This window comes from Lotus japonicus, chromosome 6 (assembly GCF_012489685.1).
Source record: "Lotus japonicus ecotype B-129 chromosome 6, LjGifu_v1.2".
NCBI classification, from domain to species: Eukaryota; Viridiplantae; Streptophyta; class Magnoliopsida; order Fabales; family Fabaceae; genus Lotus; species Lotus japonicus.
The window spans coordinates 50,020,112-50,044,718 of NC_080046.1; the positions used below are offsets into that span (position 1 = coordinate 50,020,112).

Genomic DNA, 24,607 nt, shown 5'->3' on the forward strand with positions numbered 1-24,607 from the left:
TATAAATATTACCCCGTGCATTGCACGGGTATAAAACTAGTATATATATATGCAGAATAATGACTCTGATGATCCAGGAAAAATTAAAAATGCTTACCCCATTGGGGGATGGGGCAGAATAAATTAACTGTTGCACGCCCAAAGGAATCCCATAAAATCGACTCACTTAAAGGTGGTGAGTGGGACTAGAAAAAAATTAAAATAGTCAATCAAGAAACCAAAATTACAGTCCACAAATAATTAACACAATTAAGTATCTATATATATGTAAAGCACACTTGAGTTTTTGCATTAAATACATAAGCAAAACTCAAGTGTGTATTAAAAGCAACCAAAAAAATAAAAAACTTTGTAATAAATATATTAAACAATAATAAAACTAAAATTAAAAAAATATATATTGTAAAAAACTATTCAACTACTACCATTAAATAAAAACATTCATAAACTTAAAATTTCCTTGAGTTTTGTATTTCACAAATATTAAAAATTAAATTAAATAAGAAAATAATATTTATTAGCAAATAATTTACATAAAATAATTTTAAAATTCAAAATATTCTATCTATATATATATATATAAAGGAGACTTGAGTTTTTTACATTAAATACATCAAGTAATTCCTACCTCTACATTAAAATGCACTAAAAATAAAGAATTTCATTTGCAATAAATATGTTAAATAATAAAATTAAAACTGAATAAATTGTAATGTCAAAAACTATTCAACTACCAACATTAAATAATATATTTATAAACTTATTTATCTTCATTTTTATAATTATTTATATATTATATATTAATTACAAAATTTCCTATACATTTAAGTAAAAGCTAAATATAATGTGATAAAAAATTTAAACATATGTAGATAAAATATTAATTATTGACCTCAACTTGAGAAAAAAATTAAATTTATATAAAATAAATATATGAAATATCAGAAATAGTCAATGATTGAATACTCTTCGTAAAGATATACTTATAATTTTTTTAATAGTTACATGTGTTGTTTAATATAGATTGTTATAATGTTGTTTTGTGTTATTTTATAAAATAATTTTACATACATAAAAAATTAATATATTATAATTATTTAAGTCTTTTAGAATATCTTTTTATATACATTAAAAAGTGTATAGAGTATACACAAGATGATATTTAGAATAAAATTTTATTAAATAATATTTTTATATGGAAACATTATTTATAATTAAAATTAATTAATTTTACTAATAAAAAATTAGCAAATAGTTTTAAAATTAAAAAATGCCGCAATAATTTATAAAAATATTTTTAAAATTAACATTATTAAGTATGACGTGGATGTCAAAAAAGTATGACGTGTGTGTATTTTTTTCAGAAATTTATTCAATTATAAATTTTATCTATTTTTTTTTCTTTTATTTGTTTGGAGGTGCAGGTTATACAGAGGGTGTAATTTTCATTTGCTTTTGGGTGTTTGTATGGGGTTTTTTGGCCATGTACTATGATGTTTTGACTCCTTTGAGATTTGGGTACTCTTTTTCCTTATTAGGATTTTTTCCCAATGAGTTTTTTCCTACTAAGGTTTTAATGAGACCCTCTCTCAAAGTCATTATGTGGTCATTGGGTGGGGGTTTTGTATGCGACACGGACATGTGATTCGTTGCTGACCTGTTTTTGGAGGCTTTTTAATAATATGTTATTCAGTTTTCAAAAAAAAAAACTTAAAGAAGTATAACAGAGAAAAATAATTAAGGATAAAATTAAAAATTAATTATTTTACTAAATAATATTTTAGAATATTAAAATTATAATTTATTGTAATTATAAAAGTTAAAGTTAATTAATTGTTGATAAAAAGTATAAGAAAACGTTGATATAATTTTACTGGTGATATTAAAACTTATTAATTGATTTAAAATATTTGAAATGCACTTTATAATTTATTTTATGTTTTAATAAATTCATTTTTAAATTTTTAAAATTATTATAATGCTAACTATTAAATTTGAATAGTATTAATTATTTAAAGAAAACTCTAATACTCATAATGAAATGTTTTAACACAATTATTTTTATTTTATTATAATTTATATGTAAAAAATGTTTATTTTTTTAAACTATAATAAATTTTATATTATGTTGATAAAATTGTAAAAACACCCGTGCAACGCACGGGTTTTATATCTAGTAGTGTGATAAAACCCCATACAAATTGACGAGGGATTAAATAGTAGGCTTCCAATGGCGTAGCGTTACACATAAGCGATGACATTAATTTGACTTTCTCATCAGGAGAAACCAGAGAAGATTCCTAGGATTAGAAACAAAATAATGTCAAACGCCAAACAAGGAGACCATGCAATACAGAGGAGTTTGAGCACACAAACTTACCATTTGACTAAAGGTTTCAACAACCTCTGAAAGTGTCAAAATCTCGGGGTAAAGTAGAGGTGTTCTAGCACGGGCTAATTTAGCCACCTTTCCGTAATCATTATTATTTTCCTATTATTTAGGAGGAGAAAGTAAACAACAAAAAAATTAATTTCACAAATTAAAATCAATAATAGAAATAAAATAAAATAATTAAAACTATAAGTACCTCGAGCAATTGCCGAATGTTAGAACATTCCATTGATTCACAAATGCAGCGAGAAAAATGATCAGCCGTCATTCCCAAATCCACGAAATCATTTTGATTGAATCGCTCATAATAAAAAATCCGATTCTTTAGGAAAATCAATACCCTAGACAGATCATTTGGGCTGGCAAACACTACAAATCTGATGAAATAGGCTAAAAAGTTCTTCAGGGTCTCCAAGGAAAGCCGATTCTCAAATATGACCTCAATTGCATAATAGAGAACCCTGAATCGAAGTTTTTTATTCTTCAACTTTAAGCACAATCGATCTGTTTCAGGATGGAAAACCCCTAGATCCGTGCTCAACCCAACCAACATTTCAAGTTCCAACTGCTCCGAACTTTTCGCTGGGTTGGAGGATGACAAACCCTCCTCCCTCGGCCTCTTTTCTGGTCGTGGTGGAACGGCCGACATGAGCTGTGTGTGGGTCGATGTTAACCCTCACAGAGAAAGTTAGAGAGAAGAGATAATTCTGGAATATTCTTTTTTTTTTTGTCAATGGGTCAAATTTTATAGAAAAGAGGCTTAAGCCCACCCTTTTCAGGGGAAATACAATGGCCCAAATCCATTAAAGAAGCCTTACCTGCCAAACAAGTCAAGGAAAGTGAATTTACTAGAATTAGGTCTCGTTTGGAAGCATAGCTTAATTAAGCGCTTATTCATAAGCTATTTTAAAATTTTTATTGAAATAAATCGAAAATAAACTATATATAAGCATAAGCTCTTTTTCATAAGCTATGGTAGGCCATAAGCTGCCTGCATAAGCTCTCACAAACACTTGCATAAGGGCCCGTTTGGAAGAGCTTATGCACAGATTATTTGAGCTTATGTTATAAAATAAGCTCTTGTTGGCGCGTTTGGAAGAGCTTGTCGAAATAGCTTATGAGCCCTCCATAAGCTCTTTTTAGCTTATTTTCACAAGCTGACTTTTGAGTTCTAGATTTGACTTTTGAGTGCCATGGGTGTGATGGTGTGCTTATGCCTTGGGTTCTAGATTAGGCTGTGATCCAATTATTGTGTTGTTAATTTAATTTGTATATATGTTGGCTCTGATTTGTGTCAAATGTTGTTGGCCCTGCAATGTCAAATGATATTTGAATCTTGTTTGTATTTTCCTGTGTTTGAGTAGCTCCAAAAATGGACTCAATCCAATGTCAAGAGAATGGAAAAAAAGATGGTAGTGTCATACGAATAAAGACTGATTGGAATGATACAAACTTGGACATATTTTTGAAGGCTTGTGTTGCGCAAGTACGCGCTGGGAATAGGCCACATAATCATTTTAATACATCGGGGTGCGAAAATGTGATAGCAGATTTTAACAGACAAACTGGGTTATCTTATGAGTACAAGCAATTGAAAAATAAATGAGATCTTTTGAGAGGAGAATGGAGAACTGGGACAAAACTTACTGAAAAAGAGACTGGTCTTGGATGGGATCACATAGGCAAACCGTTGTAGCAAGTGACGAGTGGTGGACAGCCAAGATTAAGGTGAGTTCATATATAATAATGTAATTGCTTATCAAATATATATATATATATATAAAATGTAATTATATCTTTATCTTATATCTTAAGTTTAACATATGTAATGAATTTTTTTATTCCAGGAATACCCTGACATGGTGAGTAGCTCCAGAATCTGGACACCATTGCAGTGGAACAGTAGTCATGGAAGATGATGATTGTTGTGTTGGAACTGTAGCAAGCATGGCCTGAGGTGTTGTTGGAGAAGGAACAAACACTGGTGTTGTAGTTGCATTCTGATTTGGTTGCATGGCCCTGGGAACAGAACCTGAAAACTGTTGTGGTCCAGTGGTGAATGGTGACCCCTAATGCCCTTGCAAAGAAGGCACACACCAAGGGATGAAAGCTCCTGGCAGTGAAGAACCAAAATTGGTGTAAGGGCAAAAACCCCTAAATTGAGCACCAGAAAACCCTAAATTGGGTGTAGAATATCCCAAATTGGTGTAAGGGCCAAAACCCCCAAATTGAGCACCAGGAAACCCTAAATTGGGTCCAGAAAATCCCAAATTGGAACCTGAAGCTAGAATTCAAAAATTGGATTGGTCAATTCCATAATTGCATTGACTAATTGCAGTGTTTGGCACGGAATTGGGTTTAGACCAACAAGAGGCAAAATCGTGCCCAAACTTTATTGCAGTAGGTGCATTGAAGATTGTTGCGTCCCCTGCCACGACCACGATCGCGACCATATCCACCTCCATAGTTTCCATTTTCGCGACCTCCATTGTCGCGATCTTGCTCATCAGTGCGCGCGTCAGGTTGCGACTCTGAAGGAGGTTGCCAAGCCGCTGGTGGTGGAGGATTGGCCGGTGGCGGTGGTTGAGGCCACTGTGGCTGACCTTGTGACGCTGGTGAAGGAGGAACCTAAGAAAGAAACGCATTAGCAGGAGAATCTGCTAATTGCTTCTTCTTCATGCGCTCGAAACGAGCCTCATGAGCGATTACCATGAAAAGGGTGTCTCGACTGTAGATTACAGTCACGGGAGCGCTATACTCATCAGGAAGTCCATCAAAGATGGCTTCAAGATGATCACGAAACTGTACTGGTTCTCCAATTTAAGTCAAAATATTCACAATAGTCTTAATACGCTTGAGATAATCAGAAGCAGATTTGGCACCTTTTGTGATAGTGTTCAACTCAGATCGCAATTGACCAATTGTGCCCGTGACTGAGCATTGAAGAAAGAATGGATCTCTTCCTAGATTTGCCAAGAGAGATCATTTGGGCTGGCAAACACCACAAATCTGATGAAATTGGCTAAAAAGTTCTTCGGGGTCTCCAAAGAAAGCCGATTCTCAAATATGACCTCAATTGCATAATAGAGAACCCTGAATCGAAGTTTTTTATTCTTCAACTTTAAGCACAATCGATCTGTTTCAGGATGGAAAACCCCTAGATCCATGCTCAACCCAACCACCATTTCAAGTTACAACTGCTCCGAACTTTTCGCTGGGCTGAAAGATGACAAACCCTCCTCCCTCAACCTCTTTTCTGGTCGTGGTGGAACGGCCGACATGAGCTGTGTGTGGGTCGATGTTAACCCTAACAGAGAAGGTTAGGAGAGAAGAAGAATTAGAGAGAAGATATAATTCTGGAAATATTCTTTTCTTTTTTTTTGTTCAATGTGTCAAATTTTATAGAAAAGAGGCCTAAGCCCACCCTTATCAGGGAAAATACAATGGCCCAAAGCCATTAAAGAAGCCTTACCGGCCAAACAAGTCAAGGAAAGGGAATTTACTAGAATTAGGTCTCGTTTGGAAGCACAGCTTAATTAAGCGCTTATTCATAAGTTATTTTAAATTTTTATTGAAATAAATCGAAAATAAACTATATATAAGCACAAGGTTTTTTTCATAAGCTATGGTAGGCCATAAGCTGCTTGCGGTTTGATTTTGCTGACTTTTTTTACTTGTGGTTTCATATGATCTTTTGCGTTGGTGTTTACATTACATGTGAATGTATGGATCTTACGTTGCAGAAAATTGAAAAGTTAGCTGCTTCTTTGCACTCCATTGATAACCAGCCAACGAACAAGCATATCATATTTGCTGAAGGCAGGTTGAGTGTCTGAGCTATCTTTCTATGACAAGCATGGGGGATTTTTGTGTTTCAACTTTCAATATTGTCTCTTTTTATTTTTTATTTTTATGCTAAGAAATAGAAAATAAATGATGCAACTAAAAAATAATCTATAAGGTAGGATGAGAACTCTCATAATGGTTTGTGCTCATTGGTAGCAATTATTTACAAAAGTGAACCAGAAGTGTAATAGGGGGAAAAGGCACAGTTAATAAACAACGAGGTCCGACCATTGTCATTATATGCTATAAACGTCATATGTGAGTTCATGCATATACTCGAAAACTCAAACATTTAATACATGGAAATAGATTTTAAGTTAAAAAATGCATACACTTAAGACCTAATTCAGAGTTCATACTTTAAATGGTGATCACATCTTCTAAAACCAAAAATTTATTTGCTGTAAAATGCCTCATTTTTTAGCTTCAACATGCCTTTGCTGTAGAGCGCTGCTATACTCTTGGATTTAAACAAATTTATCTTCTTTGAGGAAAGTGAAAGGAGGTTTAAAATTTTGTTGCTTGTTACTTATAATTGTGGCCTTACTTTTTGGAGTTTTCTGCCCTCTTATATGATGAAACAGGACACTAGTTCTGCCATGCATAATTGAAGTTGTTATTAGTCCCGTCATGCTTAAATAAGATTATTGGTTGGGTACTGAATAACGTGGTACTCTCTTGTGTTAGTTTTAAATATCTTGTCCATAACATAGTCAAATGGCAGCTGAAATGGCAAAAGCCTTTTCTTATTAGACTTAATATGTGTTAAACTCCAATGTCCATATGAGGTTTGTCTTGCTGGCATAGGTGAAACTTTGTTTTAATTTATGGTCTAATTTTAAGCATACTAATTTCCTTTAAGTGGCTAGGTTTGAACTTTGAAACAACGGCATACCATGGTCTTATAATGACAGCAATCATAAATCTGAAATGGAAGATAAGTACAAGCATATGATATTCCAATTTCCAAGTCAGCAAATTTGTGCTGATACCTCAAAATCTCTTTGCTTTAACCAACAAATACTTATTTTACTCCGTATTGTCATTAAAATTCTTGACTAATTCTATCTCTTTTTCCTCATATGTTCATGATTGATGAGGAGAAGCTCAGGCCTGTGTCATGCAAAAAGTGCATAACGGTCAAGGTTCGTCTTTCAAGTGATTAATAAAATGCCCCACCTAGGAGAGGGAAGTTTTAAGTATTTTCTTGCAAGTGATTGAATCTAATTCACTTGTTGTCTATTATGGCTTTTGCTGTCCCCATTACTCTTATATGCTTGCTTTTGGATTTCAAGTAAAAGGACAATACCCTGCAACTTGATTTGATTATGAAAGTTTGCTATAAGCTAGTTGTCTTTTTGGCTGGATTTACGAGCCATAACTATTTGCATGGAAGAAATGACTATTGATTTTAGACTCTAATAGCTGAATGACTAATGCCCCGAATTTTCATCTAATCTTGGAAATAAATCAATATCATATTGATTTGCTAGTTTTCCTCATATTTATGTGGAATTTTGGAGGAGTATATCTTGATGAGCTCTCACATAAATGCATGAACTGATATGTGATCAGATTTTAGGACATTTATCCAACTTTTCCTCTTTCTAATATGCTGATTATATACCTCAATTGTGACAACATGATTGTTCATAAACATGAAATGTCCTTACAGGGCTGCTAGACTTTTTTCTTTTAAGAAAGAAATTTTCTTTAGCCTCTATCTGATATTTACTATGGATGTTACACTGCCTATTTAACTCATTTAATTCTCTGCACCATATATTTCTCAGTTATCAGCCTTGGCCTTCACATACCATGCTATTGCATTTATGTGCTTGAATGAGTGTTGTTCTGAAGGAGTAGGCTTTCTTTAAGTATTTGGTTTCTCCTTACTCTTCTTAAGGTAAATTTTCAGGGAGTAATGCATAGTAAAGAATGGGATAATGATAATAAAGACAAAGGCACACAGGTTGTCCTTAAGTGGAACTATGAATGAAAAGTCAAAAGAAAGTCAATGTCAAAAAGTAGATCACATAAAAACTGAAACTGAGGCTACAAGCCAAGTTAGCTTGATTTTTAGGTTCATTGCCATATCTGTTTTGTCATAAGTGGTTTGCATTGGCCTTAATTCGAATACCTTCATTACCTTGTTTTGGAGTGGTAAAGTCTAGAGCATAAACGTTATAAATCTGTCATGTGGATGATATCACTTGACATTTTCCATGTCACTTATTTTATTTGCCCTTCAAATTGGATTGTTCAAAGAATATATCTTCTCCTTTTCAAAAAAAATATATATATCTTCTCATGAAAGTGTGACCTATAAAATGTTCAGCAAATACACATGAATTCTCTGATGTGAGTTTATAATCATGAATATGTGCTTAGTGAGAAATGGTAGATGTGGCCACAAATCTGGTTTACTAATTTCAATATATGATCCTTGTGATTATTGGCTTCCTTAAATTAAACATGTTCTTTTTCATGTTATCTTATTTGTATGACCTATTGTGCTTATTACATTAGCAAAGTGGATGAACTGGTGGGCTGGTGTCTTTGTGCAGCTACCTCTTGTGTTTACTTACAATAGTAGCTCGTTCTCACAAACCACTGTTTTGGGAAAAGTCTTTATGTTAAAATAAAATGGTGCTGTTTTTGAAAGTCAGAAAAAGAGTAGAATACCTCAGTGCTCTCTCAACAGTTTGCCTAAATGCACTGGAATAAAAAAAAGCACCTCCACCAGAATCTCTTTGCAAAACGTGAAGAGATAAAAAAGTGGGATTTTCCCACCCTCAATCTCTCTCTCACCTCAATCTCTCTCCCACCAAATAAGGTAACTTCCCTCACCCTTCCTCTATCTCTCTTCCTCTCATCTCCCTCTACCCTAACTCTCTCCTACCAAACAAGGATAACTTTTGATACTTTGATGACAACACTACTTTCAATAAAAAAGAAAAAAACAGACAAGATTAGAGAGCCTAAGACAAGAAAAAGGTCAAAAAACCGTAAGGCAGAGAGTAGAGAGTTCCATTCACTACTTATGATATATACATATTTCTCCACTCCTTTTCCACATTCATTTCTATCTATTTCTCTTTTCTCTATCAATCAAATCACATATCACATCTTTACTTTCTTTCTTCTTTCTTCTTTCTTCCTATCTCTCTCTTCTTCCACGTCTTCACATTCGTTCATTCACTCGCCTACGAAACAAACAAAAAACAGGGTACACGGTGGGAAATCAAATCAAATGATGATGCCTTGAAATTTGCGAGATTCCGATAACCCAACCTCTCAAACACCCAACTTCTTCACTTTCACACTCTCTCTGTCTGTCTGTGTCTTATGCCATGGACATTGTTTCTCTCTCGTCACCCTCTCCAATCCCTCGTCTCTATCTCTGTCAGTCCCCTCTCTCTCTCTCTCTCTAACCTCCTCCCTCTGTTTCACTTTTCTCACTCAATCGCTTCTTTTCATTTCCTACAGGTCACCAAGAAGCTAGATTCTTGTCTGGATCATCTTCCACTCTCGTACGTAACCATCTTCTTGATCCCCAATTCACTTATTTTCTGTGATTGGTTTTGTTTGATTGGAATTTTCAAACTCTCTCTTTATATTGCAGTTGTGTTCACCTAGAGCAATAACCACTTATAAATATCCAATTTTGAGGACACCCCATATTTGTAAGTTCTTGGATTACAAAGGATTCTACTTCAAAATTTCAACTTTTCAAACTTTGAGGACACCCCATGTTTGCTTATTTTATTCATCATTTTCAGTGTTTTAAGGTTGGTAATTTTGTTTATCTTGCTTTTCTTGTCCAGCTTCTCAAAGTAGTTTGCTAGGTATACCCCAGAAGCAAAGAAATGCACCATGGGTGCCTCTTTGTTCCAAAATGGAGTTTTGTGGGCCTAATTACAGTTTTGTTCAGAATAAATTCCTCAGGGATGTAGTTGTAAGGTCTGAGCTTACTGCAGCTGGGTCTGCTGGAGATGACTTTTCAATACCTGGTTTGTGTTAAAAATCATGTTTGGTTGGTGTTTTGAGTAGTCTTGTTTAAAATGGGATGCTGATTTGTTATGTGTTTGATCTTCATTGATTGTAGAGCTGAAAATTGAGTCGAAAGTCAGGGGAGCTGGTTTTTATGCTGTCACTTCATTTGCTGCCATATTTCTTTTTGTGTTGATGGTTGTTGGACATCCGTATGTGCTCCTGGTCGATCCCTACCGGAGAAAGTTCCAACATTTTATTGCCAAGGTGTGGGCGAAGCTGACCGTGGCCCCGTTTTTCAAAATTGATTTTGTGGGATTGGAGAATCTGCCTCCTCCGGATACTCCTGCTGTGTATGTTTCGAATCATCAGAGTTTTCTAGACATATATACTCTTCTTACATTAGGAAGAAGCTTTAAATTCATAAGCAAGACTGCAATATTCCTCTACCCAATAATTGGATGGGCGATGTTTATTTTGGGGGTCATTCCTTTAAAGCGCATGGATAGCCGAAGCCAGATGGTATTCTTTCACCATTGTTGTTGCTGTTAATATTAACCAGCATTTCTTCATTAGGTGTCAGTGTTTTATGTGAAGTTATTTCCCCTTTTTGGGATTTTAAAATGCCAGTCACTCTCAACTCATGGTTGTGTTGGCTTCTTCACGTTTAGGAATGTCTCAAACGGTGCATGGATCTGATCAAGAAAGGAGCCTCAGTTTTTTTCTTTCCGGAGGGAACACGCAGTAAAGATGGAAAACTAGGCACTTTCAAGGTGAGTATATGTATGTTTACAATCCTTTTTGTCTTTGTAGATAATCATGATTTAAGAGGCAAACAATTATAGATTGTGATGAGCTATGTGTTATTGAGGGGGAAAAGATAGAAAGAACACATAACCTTGGGCACAAGTAGGGTCACTCAAATAAATTAGGTGTCAAAATTACAGCCAAAGGATGGAAGTAGTGAAAGTGTGATGTATTATATTTCACTGATAACAAGATATGGTACAATTGTTCATACTAATAATCTAGCCATGTAGGTCAAGTACTAGCATGGTACAATTCTTACAAGCCTAACCAAATAATGCTACTAACATAACATGAATTCTAAAATGATTAGAATACTAATACTCCCATGCTACCCTTTAAGATCAAATTTATCACTTAAAGAAAATGACTTGAAGCTCTTTAATTGGCTCCATAGTCCAAATAAATTTTTCTGGAGAGACAGCACAATAAAATGCAGTATCCAACTCCAGATGACTGTGGGTGAGATAACAAAATGAGAATGATGACATACATGCTGTTTGAAGTGTTGCATGATTGAGGAGGTGAAGGCAACATCTCATGTAGCTAAGTTTTTATTGGCAAGAATTTGGGTCCTAATTGATTATTCCCCCTAAGTCCAGTGGAGTGTGAGTTCATTTACTGACTATGAAGGAGGCGAAGAATCAGAGTCAGAAGCCACTGTGGTCAGGGAAGATAAAATCTGTCAGAAAAGTGTCCAATTCCATAAGGTGCAGCCATTGCTGTGGGTCGGAGAAGTAGTAAAATAATGATAACATTTAGGACAGTAGAATGGGAGTAATACCTATCATTGGTGAAAGAAGAAGACTTACCTTGAATAATACAGAAAATAGTCTTTGAGTTTCCTTCGAACGATGGGTTGATGGTCGTTAAAAAGATAAAAGAAGACAACTAAGAACTAAGAAGGTTGGTTATGAAAATTAGGATGGAACATATGGGAACTTGATGGAATGATGTGGACTGTATTTTAGAACGAAGCCGCTTATGGAGTAAAGTTTTTGGAGTGATATTGACTCATAGGAATTCAACATGTGGCATTATTGACAAGGCATAAAATGTGTTTCATAATATAGATATAGATATTGGTAATGTATTCATGAACTAAAGTAAGAAAACTAGAACAAGAAAAACCTAATAACATTTCAAACATAACAGGACTCATGAAACGATAAGAATAATATTCTAAAATGAAGCATTGGCTGAACTCTGTTTATATTTCATTTCCCTTGGGGTTCAGGTCTCTTTTTCCTTTCTGTCTTTGCTTGGGAATGACACGCATGCTTAGGACTGGGATACTTAGTTCAACTAGATGGGAGCATGACCAACGTGATACTTGACGAAGTGTTACATACAGACCTTTTGCTATTCCTTTCTCTATTGGACCCAGCACACGGATGATGGATGATTGGAAGGGGATCAGGACAGTTAATTTTCTGGCAAGTTTCAACATGGTTGGCACACCTCAGCTGTGAATAAAAATAGAAACAGGCCCCAAGCTTATATGAATTATGATGATTAAAATGTTATGTTGAATTTTTTTTTCCTGATAAAAATAACTCAATTTGTTCTCCTGTTTATTTTTTAACAATATCTGTGCTGTCTGAGATTTCATGTCATTTAACTAACTGTAACTTTTATATTATCTTTCCTTTGGGATGTGCAGAAAGGTGCTTTCAGCATTGCTGCAAAGACAAATGCACCAGTGGTTCCGATTACCCTTATTGGAACTGGCCAAATCATGCCTCCAGGGTGGGAGGGTATAGTGAACCCAGGTTCCGTGAAAGTTGTTATACATAAACCAATAGATGGAAACAATGCTGAAATGTTATGCAAAGAAGCTAGGAAGGCGATTGCTAGTGTCCTGACTGAAACCTGAGGAAATGTACGACAAAAGAGTTCTTTTTTCATCTCTATTGCATGAGAGTCAAACCAAACACCCTGTTCCTTGAAATGATTTGGGAAGGTAAATAATCAAAAGCTGGTCTCATTCATTGATGAGAGACCATTGGTACCTTGTAGCAAGTAAATTTCAACATTGTTAGTTCAACTGGGGCCAAATATGATATTATTTAGGTTTAGATGCACAATTCATCACTGTTATAATTATAAAGATCCAAATTTTGCAAGTTAGTCTTGTGTGTCCTTTTTAGGAGGGGGTTTGGTTGAAAACTTGAAATGAATGAAGTATGTTTATACTAAAATTTTTGTCACTTCATGTGGTGCAGTAATGCTTTGCTTAGGTGGAATGGAACTATAATTCATGTTGGGGCACCAGGTGTACTAGCTTTGAGTTTGCACCTGTTCAGCCATTGAGGTTCTTTCTTGAAGCTTCATCAGTCCTATTGTTCTTCCACGTTTTTCTTCTGGTAGGGAGGGAGGGGGTGCAGTGAGGTTTTTCTGTGCATCTGCTGTGTCAGATGGTTGGGTAACTGTATCTAACTACCTATATACCTACTGAAAATTTTGCGATTTTAGGAAAATGAGTATAGGAATATGAAGCATTTACAGTCCACACACGGTTTTGCAATAAACTTTCTATACATTCACACACCACTTTCTCTTCTATTCAATTTTTAATCACTTTCTCTTCGTATAGTTCTTATTTTCCTGTCACATCATTTATCTTATCTCTCATTTCACTCTCTTATATTCATATCTCTTTGTGGTTGTGAGTGAGTTTGGTGTGTTAATAAAAGAAACTTCCTTTTGCTACAGCCAATTTCTGTATACAGTTTGGCAAACAGCTTAGTAGATTTCTAATATCATGATAAAATAGCCAGTTGTTTTTTCATTCCACAAGTGAATGTTTTACATTATAAGTTTGTTTTAACAGTTTTGTTAGATAAAAATTTAGCAGTGCAAATAATTATTTAGACAAGTTATTTAATTAGAAGTTGATCTGTATATTTATAACTATTTTTTGATGCATGCATGTATATAATGTTATAATTAATATTAGTAATTAATAAGAATTGCTCAGACTACTTTACAATGCAAATTTTTAACTTTTCCTTATAATTGTGGATTGATTGAAAAAGCCACAAAGGTAATTGACATTGGTTGATAGGAATTATGCTGCTTCCCCTTATTTTTGGTCTCTTGCCCAACCATATAACCAGTGCATCTGACTCATTCAATAATTGTAAGTAAATTGAGCAGGATGCTCTTGCTATATAAGGAATTATCAATATACACTTTATTTTAAGGTGATATTTGGTGCATGTAATCTGGTTCAAATTTCAGGATTGAAGTTGAAATTTAACCTTTTGATTGTCATTACCTTTGCTTGGTGAAATTCGTGCCTAATTCAATATAATTGAGAAACAAATTTTTTTATTATATTAATTCTTAACTCAAATTCACACAATTACGATTTTAAGTGCTAAAAAAGAAATTAATATTTAGATTTTTTAAGTATTTGAATGTTATCATAACTTAAGATAAAATCAAATTTTCATGTTATCTGATTGCTACACTTTATTTTTGGTCTCTACTAAGCTATATGCGCCTCACTTTCAATTTGGAGAGATCTACTTAAATTTTAATCAATTAAAGAGTGAGTATTAGAAATAATTGAATTATATTCTCATTTTTAAGAAAGTATTCAAAGGTGGCATGTTAATTATCAACACGAATGTAAAGGTTTTTTTGTTTTTCTCAGTCAAAGATATTTGAAATACGGACTAAGCCCTACTAGGAAAGGGACACAGCCCAAGACACCAACATGGGCAGCCCCTATTTCAAATAATAAAAAACAAATGGTAGCAGGCTCGAAGCGACGGCAATGACGTTTGACAATGATGCAGCCTATGTTTAAATTTTTAATTCTCTATTAACAATACTTTTTTTTAACAAAAACTTATGTATAAAATTAAAATATAAACGCTGTAAGTCTGAAAGTAAGTGTAAATCACACTCAAACTCCTGTAATATATAACTCTTGCGAATAGAAAAAACTCCTTGACCAGCCCCTACCGCTTAATGCGCTGACCGTGGGGTGATAGATTGGTCTCACGGCTGTAGGGATACTTTGGTGAAGAAAAAAAAACTCATGTAATATATATATATATGTATATATATATATATATATTTTTTATGGAATGTAATATATATATTTTTAATTTAAAACGAAAATAGTAAATAAATAAATAGCATCCATCGTGTAGTGAACTCACGGTAGAGTAGAATAGAAGTTAGCAATCGTGTAGGCCACACTTTTTTGGAGTCCTAGTTGAATTGACTTACTACCATTTTTCACCTCTTAAAGTTTTCTCTCCATTTTCTGTCTTCCGGAGATTCCGCTGCAATTTTCCCCTCCTCATTCCAACAAAGTCAAAGATCCATTTCTCTCTGTTTTCCACTTTTCCTTTCCCACAACCACTGCACTAGTATTAGATATTCACTCCCCTTTCTCTCTGCAATGCTCCTCCTTCCCATTTTCCATTGAGGTAACTCAATTAGATCTCTGTTTTCAGGTTTCACCATTTCCAATTGCACCAATGAATGTTAACATGATCGGTGGTTTTGTTGCAGGTTGTGGCGGTGCATTGCGAGATGTTTGACTGTGGTGGTGGTTACAAGTCACAGTCTGTGAATGGCCATCGGGAAAAATTTGTGAGGTATCCAAATCCAATATAACTTCAACTTCATTCATTGCAATATGAAGGACAAGAGACTTAGTAGTGTTTATACGTAATGCTCTTTTACCCACTTTTTCTTTCTTACTTGCTCTTTATATTAATTCACCATAAGTATTGCTTTTCACTCTCTCATGTGAAATTTACCCCCTTTCTAAGCTCAGTTTAGTTTTGAAGAAATTTAGAAATAATGATCATATTTTTCTTTATGTTCTACATGGAATTTAGATCACATTTAATATGGTTATTATCAATGATTGTCGAGTTTAATAGATATGCACCGTCAATGTAAAGACAACCAATCACAGTATGGCACCATAAGAGAATCTGTTACATTTGCTTTAAATTTTAATTAAAACAAAAAAAAAATTTTCTGACGTGGCGGAATTCAATTGGATGTATGTGTGTTTACACTGGCGATGCATACTCCTTTAATCCATGATTTTTTACTTTATGGTTTTTTTCCCGGAATCAATTTTATGTTGATGCCTTTCCTAAGTTACCCATTCAACTTCAGAATAAATTTGCATCATTATGTGAACTTGTGGGTGACATTAGAAAATTACATAAACTGATGTTTAATTTGATATTTAACTTGATTATTACTACAATCTGAGGCCTTGATATTTAATTTGAAATATTTGAATGTTATTCTCTGTATGTTTTCTGCAATGTGACTTTAAATCAGTTAGACCTAGGTCTGATTTAGAGCTAAATCTATGGTAATAATAGAGGAATCAGCTGTAAATACATAAATATTGACTTTATGTTTATGAGTTATTACTCTCTTCTTCAAGCTGATGGATGGATATCTATCATTCTAGTAAGATCTTGAAACATCTCCACAGGAATTCCCTTGATCAACACTTCAACCAGCTTAGTTCCTGAAGGAATAAATAGTGTAGCAATCAGCCCACTAGCCAATTCCTCTATGATGAAATGACTATGAATCTCAATGTGTTTTGTTGTGTTATGGTGAATGGGCTAATAACCTATGCTAATGACAATTTTGCTATCATATTACAGCTTTATAGGACCACCAAGTTTTGTTCTACTATTGTCGAATATGAATTTCCGCCTTAACAATTTAGACACCCCTTGTTGCATAGCTCAAAATTTATCCTCCATAATTGACTGAGTAAATGTATTTTGTTTCACACTCCATGTTACTGAACTTTCACAAAAAAGATACCATAACCTGAGGTTGATCTCCTATCGAGCATACTTTGGTTTTTTTTCTTGTTCCTCGATATGAATAGGCATTAACTTTGCTCCAGTGTAAGAGGAACTATGGAACATGACATCTTTTTGTGGATTCTTTTCATTTATTTCTCTAGGTTTGGTGACTTGGATTCTAGCCTATCTTCATCTTCTGATGCTGGAGTTAAAACATGTGGATTTAGTATTGATAAATTAAGCCATGGTGGCCGTGGAAGTAGTACACCCTCTAGGTCTTTTAAAAGAGGAATGAAAAAGGGATCTGAAGGACTGAAGTCAATTGGCCGATCACTTGGATTTGGGGTATCTAAGGCTGTATTCCCGGAAGATCTTAAAGTATCAGAGAAGAAGATATTTGATCCTCAAGACAAGTTTTTGCTCTTGTGGAACAAGCTTTTTGTTATCTCATGCATTTTGTCTGTGTCTGTGGATCCACTGTTTTTTTATCTCCCTGTCATTAATGATTCATTACTCTGTCTTGGTATAGACCGGAAGTTAGCAATTATAGTTACCACCTTGAGGACAGTTATCGATGCTTTCTATCTTATACACATGGCTCTCCAATTTCGTACTGCTTATATTGCTCCATCATCTCGTGTTTTTGGACGGGGTGAGCTTGTGATAGATCCTGCACAGATAGCTAAACGGTACTTACAGCGATATTTCATCATTGATTTCTTATCAGTGTTGCCATTACCACAGGTCAATATTTCTTCATTGATTTCATATCATTCATTTGAAAAAATTGACAATATGTATTTTAAGTCTTTTATCACGTAAATTGTCATCATTGCAACAGCAACTTTATGGAGTATGGAAATATTTAAGCCTTCTTTTCCTTCTATTTTCTTGCATTCAGATTGTGGTTTGGAGATTTCTTCAGAGGTCAAAAGGTTCAGATGTACTTGCAACCAAGCAGGCCTTGCTTTTCCTTATCTTGCTTCAGTACATTCCTAGATTTCTCCGGATGGTACCATTAAGTTCGGAACTTAAGAGAACAGCTGGTGTCTTTGCTGAAACTGCTTGGGCAGGTGCTGCAAATTATTTGCTATTGTTCATGCTTGCCAGTCATGTAAGTTCTGCTTTGTTTCTTAGTTTTATTTTTTGTTCAACTTTTGAGTTATTGTACCTGCAGTTCACTAGTATTTTTGCTACCTAGCTTTATGGCGACCAACTCTTGCAGGAATTTATTTAACGTCATTTTCCATCAATTATTCTTTGCAGATAGTTGGATCTTTTTGGTACTTGTTAGCTGTTGAACGCAACGACTTTTGCTGGCAGAAGGCTTGTAGTGATGATGGATACAACAAGAAATTCTTGTACTGTGGCAACCAATACATGGAAGGTTATAGTGCCTGGCAGAATAGAAGTAAAGCTATTCTTACATCACAGTGCTCTGCAGATGATGATAATCCACCTTTTGACTATGGAATTTTCCAACAAGCCTTGTCATCCGGTATTGTTTCATCTAAGAAGTTCTTTTCCAAGTACTGTTACTGTTTATGGTGGGGGCTCCAGAATTTGAGGTATTGAATTTTATTTTCTATGGTGATTCTCATCACGTGTCATGTAAAAAACAAAACAAAACAAAACATCAAGACATATATATGTTCTGTCCGAACTGAGTACATTCCAAGTCCTTGAATTTTATCATTTTATTTTCATCGAATATTTGGTTATAGGTTCAATGTGAAAACATTCTGACTACATTTCTGGGTATATACTTGTTTGAATTGTTTACTTTTTCAGACGCTAATTTTAGACATTAGATGTTCACTGAAATTGTGTTTTTTACTCCCAACGATTAGTGTTGGCTGTAAAGTGATATTTGTTCCTGTATGTGATGTTCTTTCCATTTCATGGCTCACTAAGATTATTCAGATGCCCATACTCATAGTTTATTCATTTATTCCACTGCAGTACTCTTGGCCAAGGGCTTCAAACTAGCACTTATACTGGGGAGATTATCTTTTCAATAGCATTAGCCATAGCTGGCCTTATCCTCTTTGCACTTCTGATTGGTAACATGCAGGTATACTTACCAATTACTAACATGTCGAGAATAAGCATATGGATGGACGATGGTTTTGGATCTTTAGGAGAATGTCTAGTCTGTTCTATGGATTTGCTTCAGTTTCTCTTAATTCATTCCTTAGTTTTTGGCTCATGTAAATAAGCCAATATCTGTGCCACCCAGATTCCGTGGAGAGATCAGTGGAAGTTATTTGTTTGTTTCTAGATGTTTCTCCTTATCAAAGACTCTCTTTGTAAATAGCTTTCAAGGTTTATGTTCACCAAAGCATGAAAAGCTAACTATTTGTTACCGTTCCTGTGGTTTCTTTCTTTTCATGTTTGCAGACTTATCTCCAGTCTCTTACCATTAGGCTTGAGGAAATGAGAATCAAAAGACGTGATTCAGAACAGTGGATGCATCATCGCTTGCTCCCACAAGAGCTCAGAGAGCGTGTGAGACGATATGATCAATATAAGTGGTTAGCAACACGAGGTGTAGATGAAGAAATTTTAGTTCAGAGTCTCCCAAAGGATCTTCAAAGAGACATTAAGCGTCACCTCTGCCTAGCTTTAGTTAGAAGGGTATGCTATCAACAACTTGAAAATTTGCAAAACACCATGAAGGGCCCTCTGTCAAATTTTCAGTTAAAAAAGTCCCAAAATTACTGGAATTAAGCAATTAATGACAGGCCTAGAGTAGAGCACCTATATTACTGGAAGTAAATATGAGATCTTTTAGGCTTATATTTTTCAGAATTGTTCTCACTCTTAAATTTATCTCACCAAATTGGTTCCTGAGCATCTGAATTTGTTAACATATTAATTTCCTTTCTCTGATTTGTAGGTTCCACTATTTGAGAACATGGATGAGAGATTGCTTGATGCCATATGTGAGAGACTGAAGCCAAGTTTATTTACGGAGAGTACTTATATTGTCCGGGAAGGAGATCCAGTTGATGAAATGCTTTTCATCATACGAGGCCGCCTTGAGAGTGTCACCACAGATGGTGGGAGAAGTGGATTTTTTAATCGCAGTTTTTTAAAAGAGACTGACTTTTGTGGTGAGGAGCTTTTAACCTGGGCACTGGATCCCAAAACTGGCTCTAACCTCCCGTCATCTACTCGAACAGTTAAGGCTTTAACAGAAGTTGAGGCTTTTGCTTTAACTGCTGAAGAGCTAAAATTTGTTGCCAGTCAGTTTAGGCGCCTTCACAGCAGACAGGTTCAGCACACCTTCCGCTTTTACTCCCAACAATGGAGGACCTGGGCTGCATGCTTCATTCAAGCAGCATGGCGTCGCTATTCCAAAAGGAAAATTATGGAGCTTCGTCGAAAGGAAGAATCAGAGGAGTCAGAAGGAACCCGCAGCAATGCTGGTGGCAGTTCATACAGCCTTGGTGCCACCATCTTGGCCTCAAGATTTGCCGTGAATGCTCTTCGTGGGGTGCATCACAATCGGAATGCTAAGACTGCTAGGGAGTTGGTCAAACTACAGAAACCTCCAGAGCCTGACTTTACTGCTGATGATATGTAACCACTCTCTTAAAATGCATGTTTTCATTGATAAACCTTACTACTAAGTAAATTTTTCTGTTCAAAGGTAAAGGAATTATACAAATCATTCGAGTTACATTTGTGAGGATTGCCAGAGTTGTACTGAGCGTGTAGTTCCTCATAAATTATACATTAAAGCAACAAGCGGTCATGTTAGGCCTGCCTCAGAGAATGCAATAAAACTGCTCACAATTTTACAACCTTTTGAGGTTATTGGTTGAGAGATATAATGGAAGTTAGATTAACATGCTTATGGGATTTAATGATTGGAACCGCTTTTCGCATAGTTGAAAATACTTGGACAATCATAATGCATGCTACCAAATATCCAAACATGATTTCACTTCCTTATTAATTGTGATACATTTACACTCACTTCACGTCATCGGTCATGTCTCATATTTATCTTTCTTATTTTCTATTTTCTTCTCACTTCAAGTGTAATGTAGGTGAAAATGAAGCGTAAATATAACATTAGTGTTGAACTAGGCTGCGTACATGTACAGAAAACCACGCAACGTTTCAATGAAAAGAAAGGGTGTGCCGGAAAATTCAAAGTTAAAATGCTTCCTTGTGGCTAGATTTACACAACACATTTCCCCTTCACTGATAAAAGGAACTTATTTTTTATTTCCCAACATCTATATCAAGGTATACATTTACCACCAACGGTAATTCCTTTTCTTTCCTAGATGGACATTGAGGACAAGAAGAGATTCTCATGAATGTCTCATTAAAAACAAAAACAATGAAAATATTCAATTAAAAAGAGGGGGTTGGGGGAAGAAGAATGCTAAGATACAAAATATGATACTCGTAAAATATATGTGAACAAAATCAGAACTGCAAAACAACCTATACTGAGGAGACTAAGAATTTCTGATGTTTATGCGGGATCAAAAGGTCTAGCTGAAGAATGCCTGCAATCCCCGTTCCAAGAAAAATGTAAAAGCTTCCTGAAATGAGTTACCGATCCAGCTATTTCCTTCACCATCCATGAATCAGTCAACTTTTACAGAAGAATAGATCAGCCTTGTGAACAAGAAGCATGCATAGAAACCAATTGTACCAGTCACCACAAAGAAACCATATGAAAGAAGCAGCATGTACCCAAAGTACAAGACTCCAGATACTGGTTTTGTGATCTCAAGCTTTGTGAAGAAGTAAAATGCAGCATACAGGAAAAGATAGAGTGCAGAGGAACCTGAAGTCAGGTAAGACCTCCACCACCAATTATAGTCCTCACTACATAGCTGGAAGTAGCAGAGAACTATTGTGATCTCAGCACATGTAACAATGAGGATGATGAACACAATGAACAGGAACCCAAATATGTAATAAAACTGATGTAACCAGATAGACGTGAGGATGAAGAAAAGCTCGATGAAGACGGCGCCGAAGGGAAGTATGCCTCCAATTAGAATGGAGAATACTGAGTTCATGTACCAAGGCTGCTCTGGTATCTGCCTGGGGATCTTGCTTGTCTTCACAGGATCCTCGATCACTTTTTTCTTAAAACCAATGTGACCACCAACAAACACAAGTGGAACTGAGATGCCAAACCATAAGAAAACAAGAGCAAACATTGTACCAAAGGGCACAGCCCCAGAAGATCTCTGACCCCAGATAAGAGCATTTAGCACAAAGAATATCCCAAAGGCAATAGCAGGAAACATGACTGCTGTCTTGAGAGTGATTTTCTTCCATTCTGTTCCTTTGAACATCTTATAGAGACGTGCCGAAGAATACCCACCAGAGAGCCCCATAAGGGCCCAGAGCAAGAGCATGGCGGTCATCAACCCTCCTCTATTGGAAGGAGACAGAAATCCAAATGCAGCAAACAACATGGTTACAAGAATCATCCCAAAAAACTGAACACCTGTTCCAACATATACACACAGTAAATCTGAGTTTGGAGGAGGCCTGAAAACATCTCCATGTACAAGTTTCCACCCTGTCTCTTCCTGAGCTTCTTCCTGAGTTTCTAATTGATTATACTTTGAGATGTCACGGTAAAGTGTCCTCAACATTATCATAGCCACCATGCCGGATAGGAAAAGCACAATCATTAAAGAGTTAATAATGGAAAACCAGTGAATTTGGTCATCTGCCATTAGAAGATAGGAATCCCAGCGAGATGCCCACTTCACATCACTCTCCTACAAAGATGTTACACAAGAAGGGGGGGAAGAAAATCAACATTAAAATCCAATTCTTTGTTCCAGCCTAATTAAAATCTAATGAATTTTGGAATTAACCTGGAATTCAACATCATAGGTAAAAAGAATTTCCTTCTTGTCTTCAACTTCTTGAGGAGGTTCAGAGCCTGAAACTATCTTCCTTGCATGGGGATCACATGTAGATAAGCGGGTGTTCTCATCAAATTCACCTTCATATTCATGCTTTACACTGCATTCATAGGAACAATTTTAATTTCTTAGTACTAATGTACTATTAGCCATAAATTTAAGAAATTATCACAAACATAATATACAACAAAGAAGGAAAGAAATAGCTCAACCTGAAAGGTTTAACCTCAAAGCCTACGATCCTTGATGTCTCTGTCACTGGATCTCTGTGATACTTCACCACAAATGTTAAATGGTTGTGGATAAAATGCTTTTCATCCTTGTTCTGTCAACATTTGTGTAGAAGAGGTAAATATGAATTCAAATTCAAATCAATGACCAAAAAAGAAATGTTCATTATGTTGAGGCACTTACTCCAGCATACTGTCCTTTAAGACCAATTAGGAAGCCATGCAGATACACTAAGGAAGATTCTTGATCAGGTCGCCTTAGGGGAACAACCAAAGGAAGATTGTCTAAAATCCTGCAGCAATTAAAGGATTGAACATATAAATTTGTCACAAAGACATAAGTGGTGAAAAACTAAGTAAAATTTAAGGTCATTAATTAGTGGTGACTTACATGTTCACCCGATATTCATCATCTATCTTTTCCTTGAACTCTTTGGCTGTTGTTGCATTAAGAGTTAGACGACAAACAACATTGCACATCTGTGGCTCCCTCATTTTGAACTGGAAGAATAAAATTGTTTCAATATTTTTGAAACTGAAACATACTAAATGAAAGGAAGAAGAATGGGAAATGTGTACAAAATTTAACCAACCGTGTAAGGAGAGTTTTCAATGCGGTCGCCCCGAAGAACTTCGCCAAGATTCTCAGCACTGTCAACAATCTGATCTGGACGACAATAAGGCAGTGAATAGTAGGAGTAAGGAAGCTGTGTTTTTGTAGAAGATAATTTGTTCACTTTCACCCTGAGCAGATCCCCCTGTCACCAATGAACAAAGATCATAACATGTAGTATTTTTTCCTCTTCTAATACATACATCCTGCATGTTGGATAATCATCTCGAGTCAGCAACATCCACATAGTGAGGCTAGCCCTCCTAACGAATTCACAGAATGTAGTATGATCGGAAACGCCTATTCTGATGAACTAAGCATTTATTCAAACAGTTTATAAGCTCTGAATGTCAATTGTGTAAACCTAAGCTCAGAAAATGAAACATGCAAGAAGTTATGCAAATTTAAGCTCTATAATCCTTCAATAACAAAGGATTTCATACCCAGAACACCAAAATGTTGGGATCTCACAAATCCCACGTACAATGTGCCAAAATCATCATCACCCAAATTTCAAAATCCAAAAAAAAGATCTCAATTCTCAAACCAACAAAAAAATTGACATACCAGAAAATCATGAGGATTCAATACTTATGTGACCACGAAATTCAATGAAAAGGGTCATGAACATGCAAATTCAACAATGACACAAATGCATTTCTTGAAAAAACAGAGAAAAAGAAAAAGGAATGGACCTTGTGGAAATCCTCGGGTGCAACACCAGGAAGGTAAAAGCAAGTTCCAATGTGGACATGGAGAAGGAGCACGAACCACGCACAGATCCATAGCCAGAGTTGACGACCTGCGAGAAGCTCTGTCGCCATGGTTTCAGATCAGAGAACACTTCTCTTTCTCTCTTTCTTTGTAGTTGGTTAGTTAGTTAGTTAGTTATTGTGTCAAGTTTTCTTGCATTGTTCGTTACACAAAGGGTGTTATAGTCGTTGGACCAAAGCAAACACCAAGAGTGACCATTATTATTCTATCATAATGTCAAA

General features: G+C 35.4%; 3 protein-coding genes across 6 annotated transcripts; 2 read left to right on the plus strand and 1 right to left on the minus strand.

The window, feature by feature from the left end:
* Positions 1–9,421: 9,421 nt before the first annotated feature.
* Positions 9,422–13,685, plus strand: LOC130722160 (1-acyl-sn-glycerol-3-phosphate acyltransferase LPAT1, chloroplastic). Of its 3 annotated transcripts, none has more exons than XR_009013802.1 (8): positions 9,422–9,643; positions 9,728–9,771; positions 9,864–9,924; positions 10,066–10,251; positions 10,347–10,753; positions 10,903–11,004; positions 12,276–12,489; positions 12,702–12,840. XR_009013802.1 is itself a non-coding variant. In XM_057572807.1 (8 exons), exons 1-7 carry the CDS (start codon positions 9,592–9,594, stop codon positions 12,912–12,914), a joined length of 1,065 nt encoding a protein of 354 aa, XP_057428790.1. In that variant the 5' UTR covers positions 9,427–9,591; the 3' UTR covers positions 12,915–12,920; positions 13,264–13,685. The 3 variants fall into 3 exon arrangements, 1 of the variants encoding a protein (XP_057428790.1); XM_057572807.1 differs by lacking the exon at positions 12,276–12,489 and adding an exon at positions 13,264–13,685 and having other exon boundaries at positions 9,427–9,643; positions 12,702–12,920; XR_009013801.1 differs by lacking the exon at positions 12,276–12,489 and adding an exon at positions 13,264–13,685 and having other exon boundaries at positions 9,436–9,643; positions 12,702–13,001.
* Positions 13,686–15,242: 1,557 nt separating this feature from the next.
* On the plus strand, positions 15,243–20,660 carry LOC130722158 (probable cyclic nucleotide-gated ion channel 5). Of its 2 annotated transcripts, none has more exons than XM_057572805.1 (8): positions 15,243–15,486; positions 15,572–15,657; positions 17,013–17,595; positions 17,753–17,965; positions 18,118–18,419; positions 18,814–18,925; positions 19,252–19,488; positions 19,751–20,660. In XM_057572805.1, exons 2-8 carry the CDS (start codon positions 15,593–15,595, stop codon positions 20,438–20,440), a joined length of 2,202 nt encoding a protein of 733 aa, XP_057428788.1. In that variant the 5' UTR covers positions 15,243–15,486; positions 15,572–15,592; the 3' UTR covers positions 20,441–20,660. The 2 variants fall into 2 exon arrangements, with proteins under 2 accessions (XP_057428788.1, XP_057428789.1); XM_057572806.1 differs by having other exon boundaries at positions 15,244–15,486; positions 15,572–15,730.
* Positions 20,661–21,062: 402 nt separating this feature from the next.
* On the minus strand, positions 21,063–24,522 carry LOC130724063 (transmembrane 9 superfamily member 10-like). Its single transcript, XM_057575233.1, has 7 exons — positions 24,308–24,522; positions 23,593–23,757; positions 23,391–23,500; positions 23,184–23,292; positions 22,982–23,094; positions 22,719–22,869; positions 21,063–22,619 (listed from the first exon to the last, which is right to left on the minus strand). The coding sequence occupies exons 1-7, from the start codon at positions 24,434–24,436 to the stop codon at positions 21,462–21,464; spliced, it is 1,935 nt and encodes a 644-aa protein (XP_057431216.1). The 5' UTR covers positions 24,437–24,522; the 3' UTR covers positions 21,063–21,461.
* Positions 24,523–24,607: the final 85 nt, after the last annotated feature.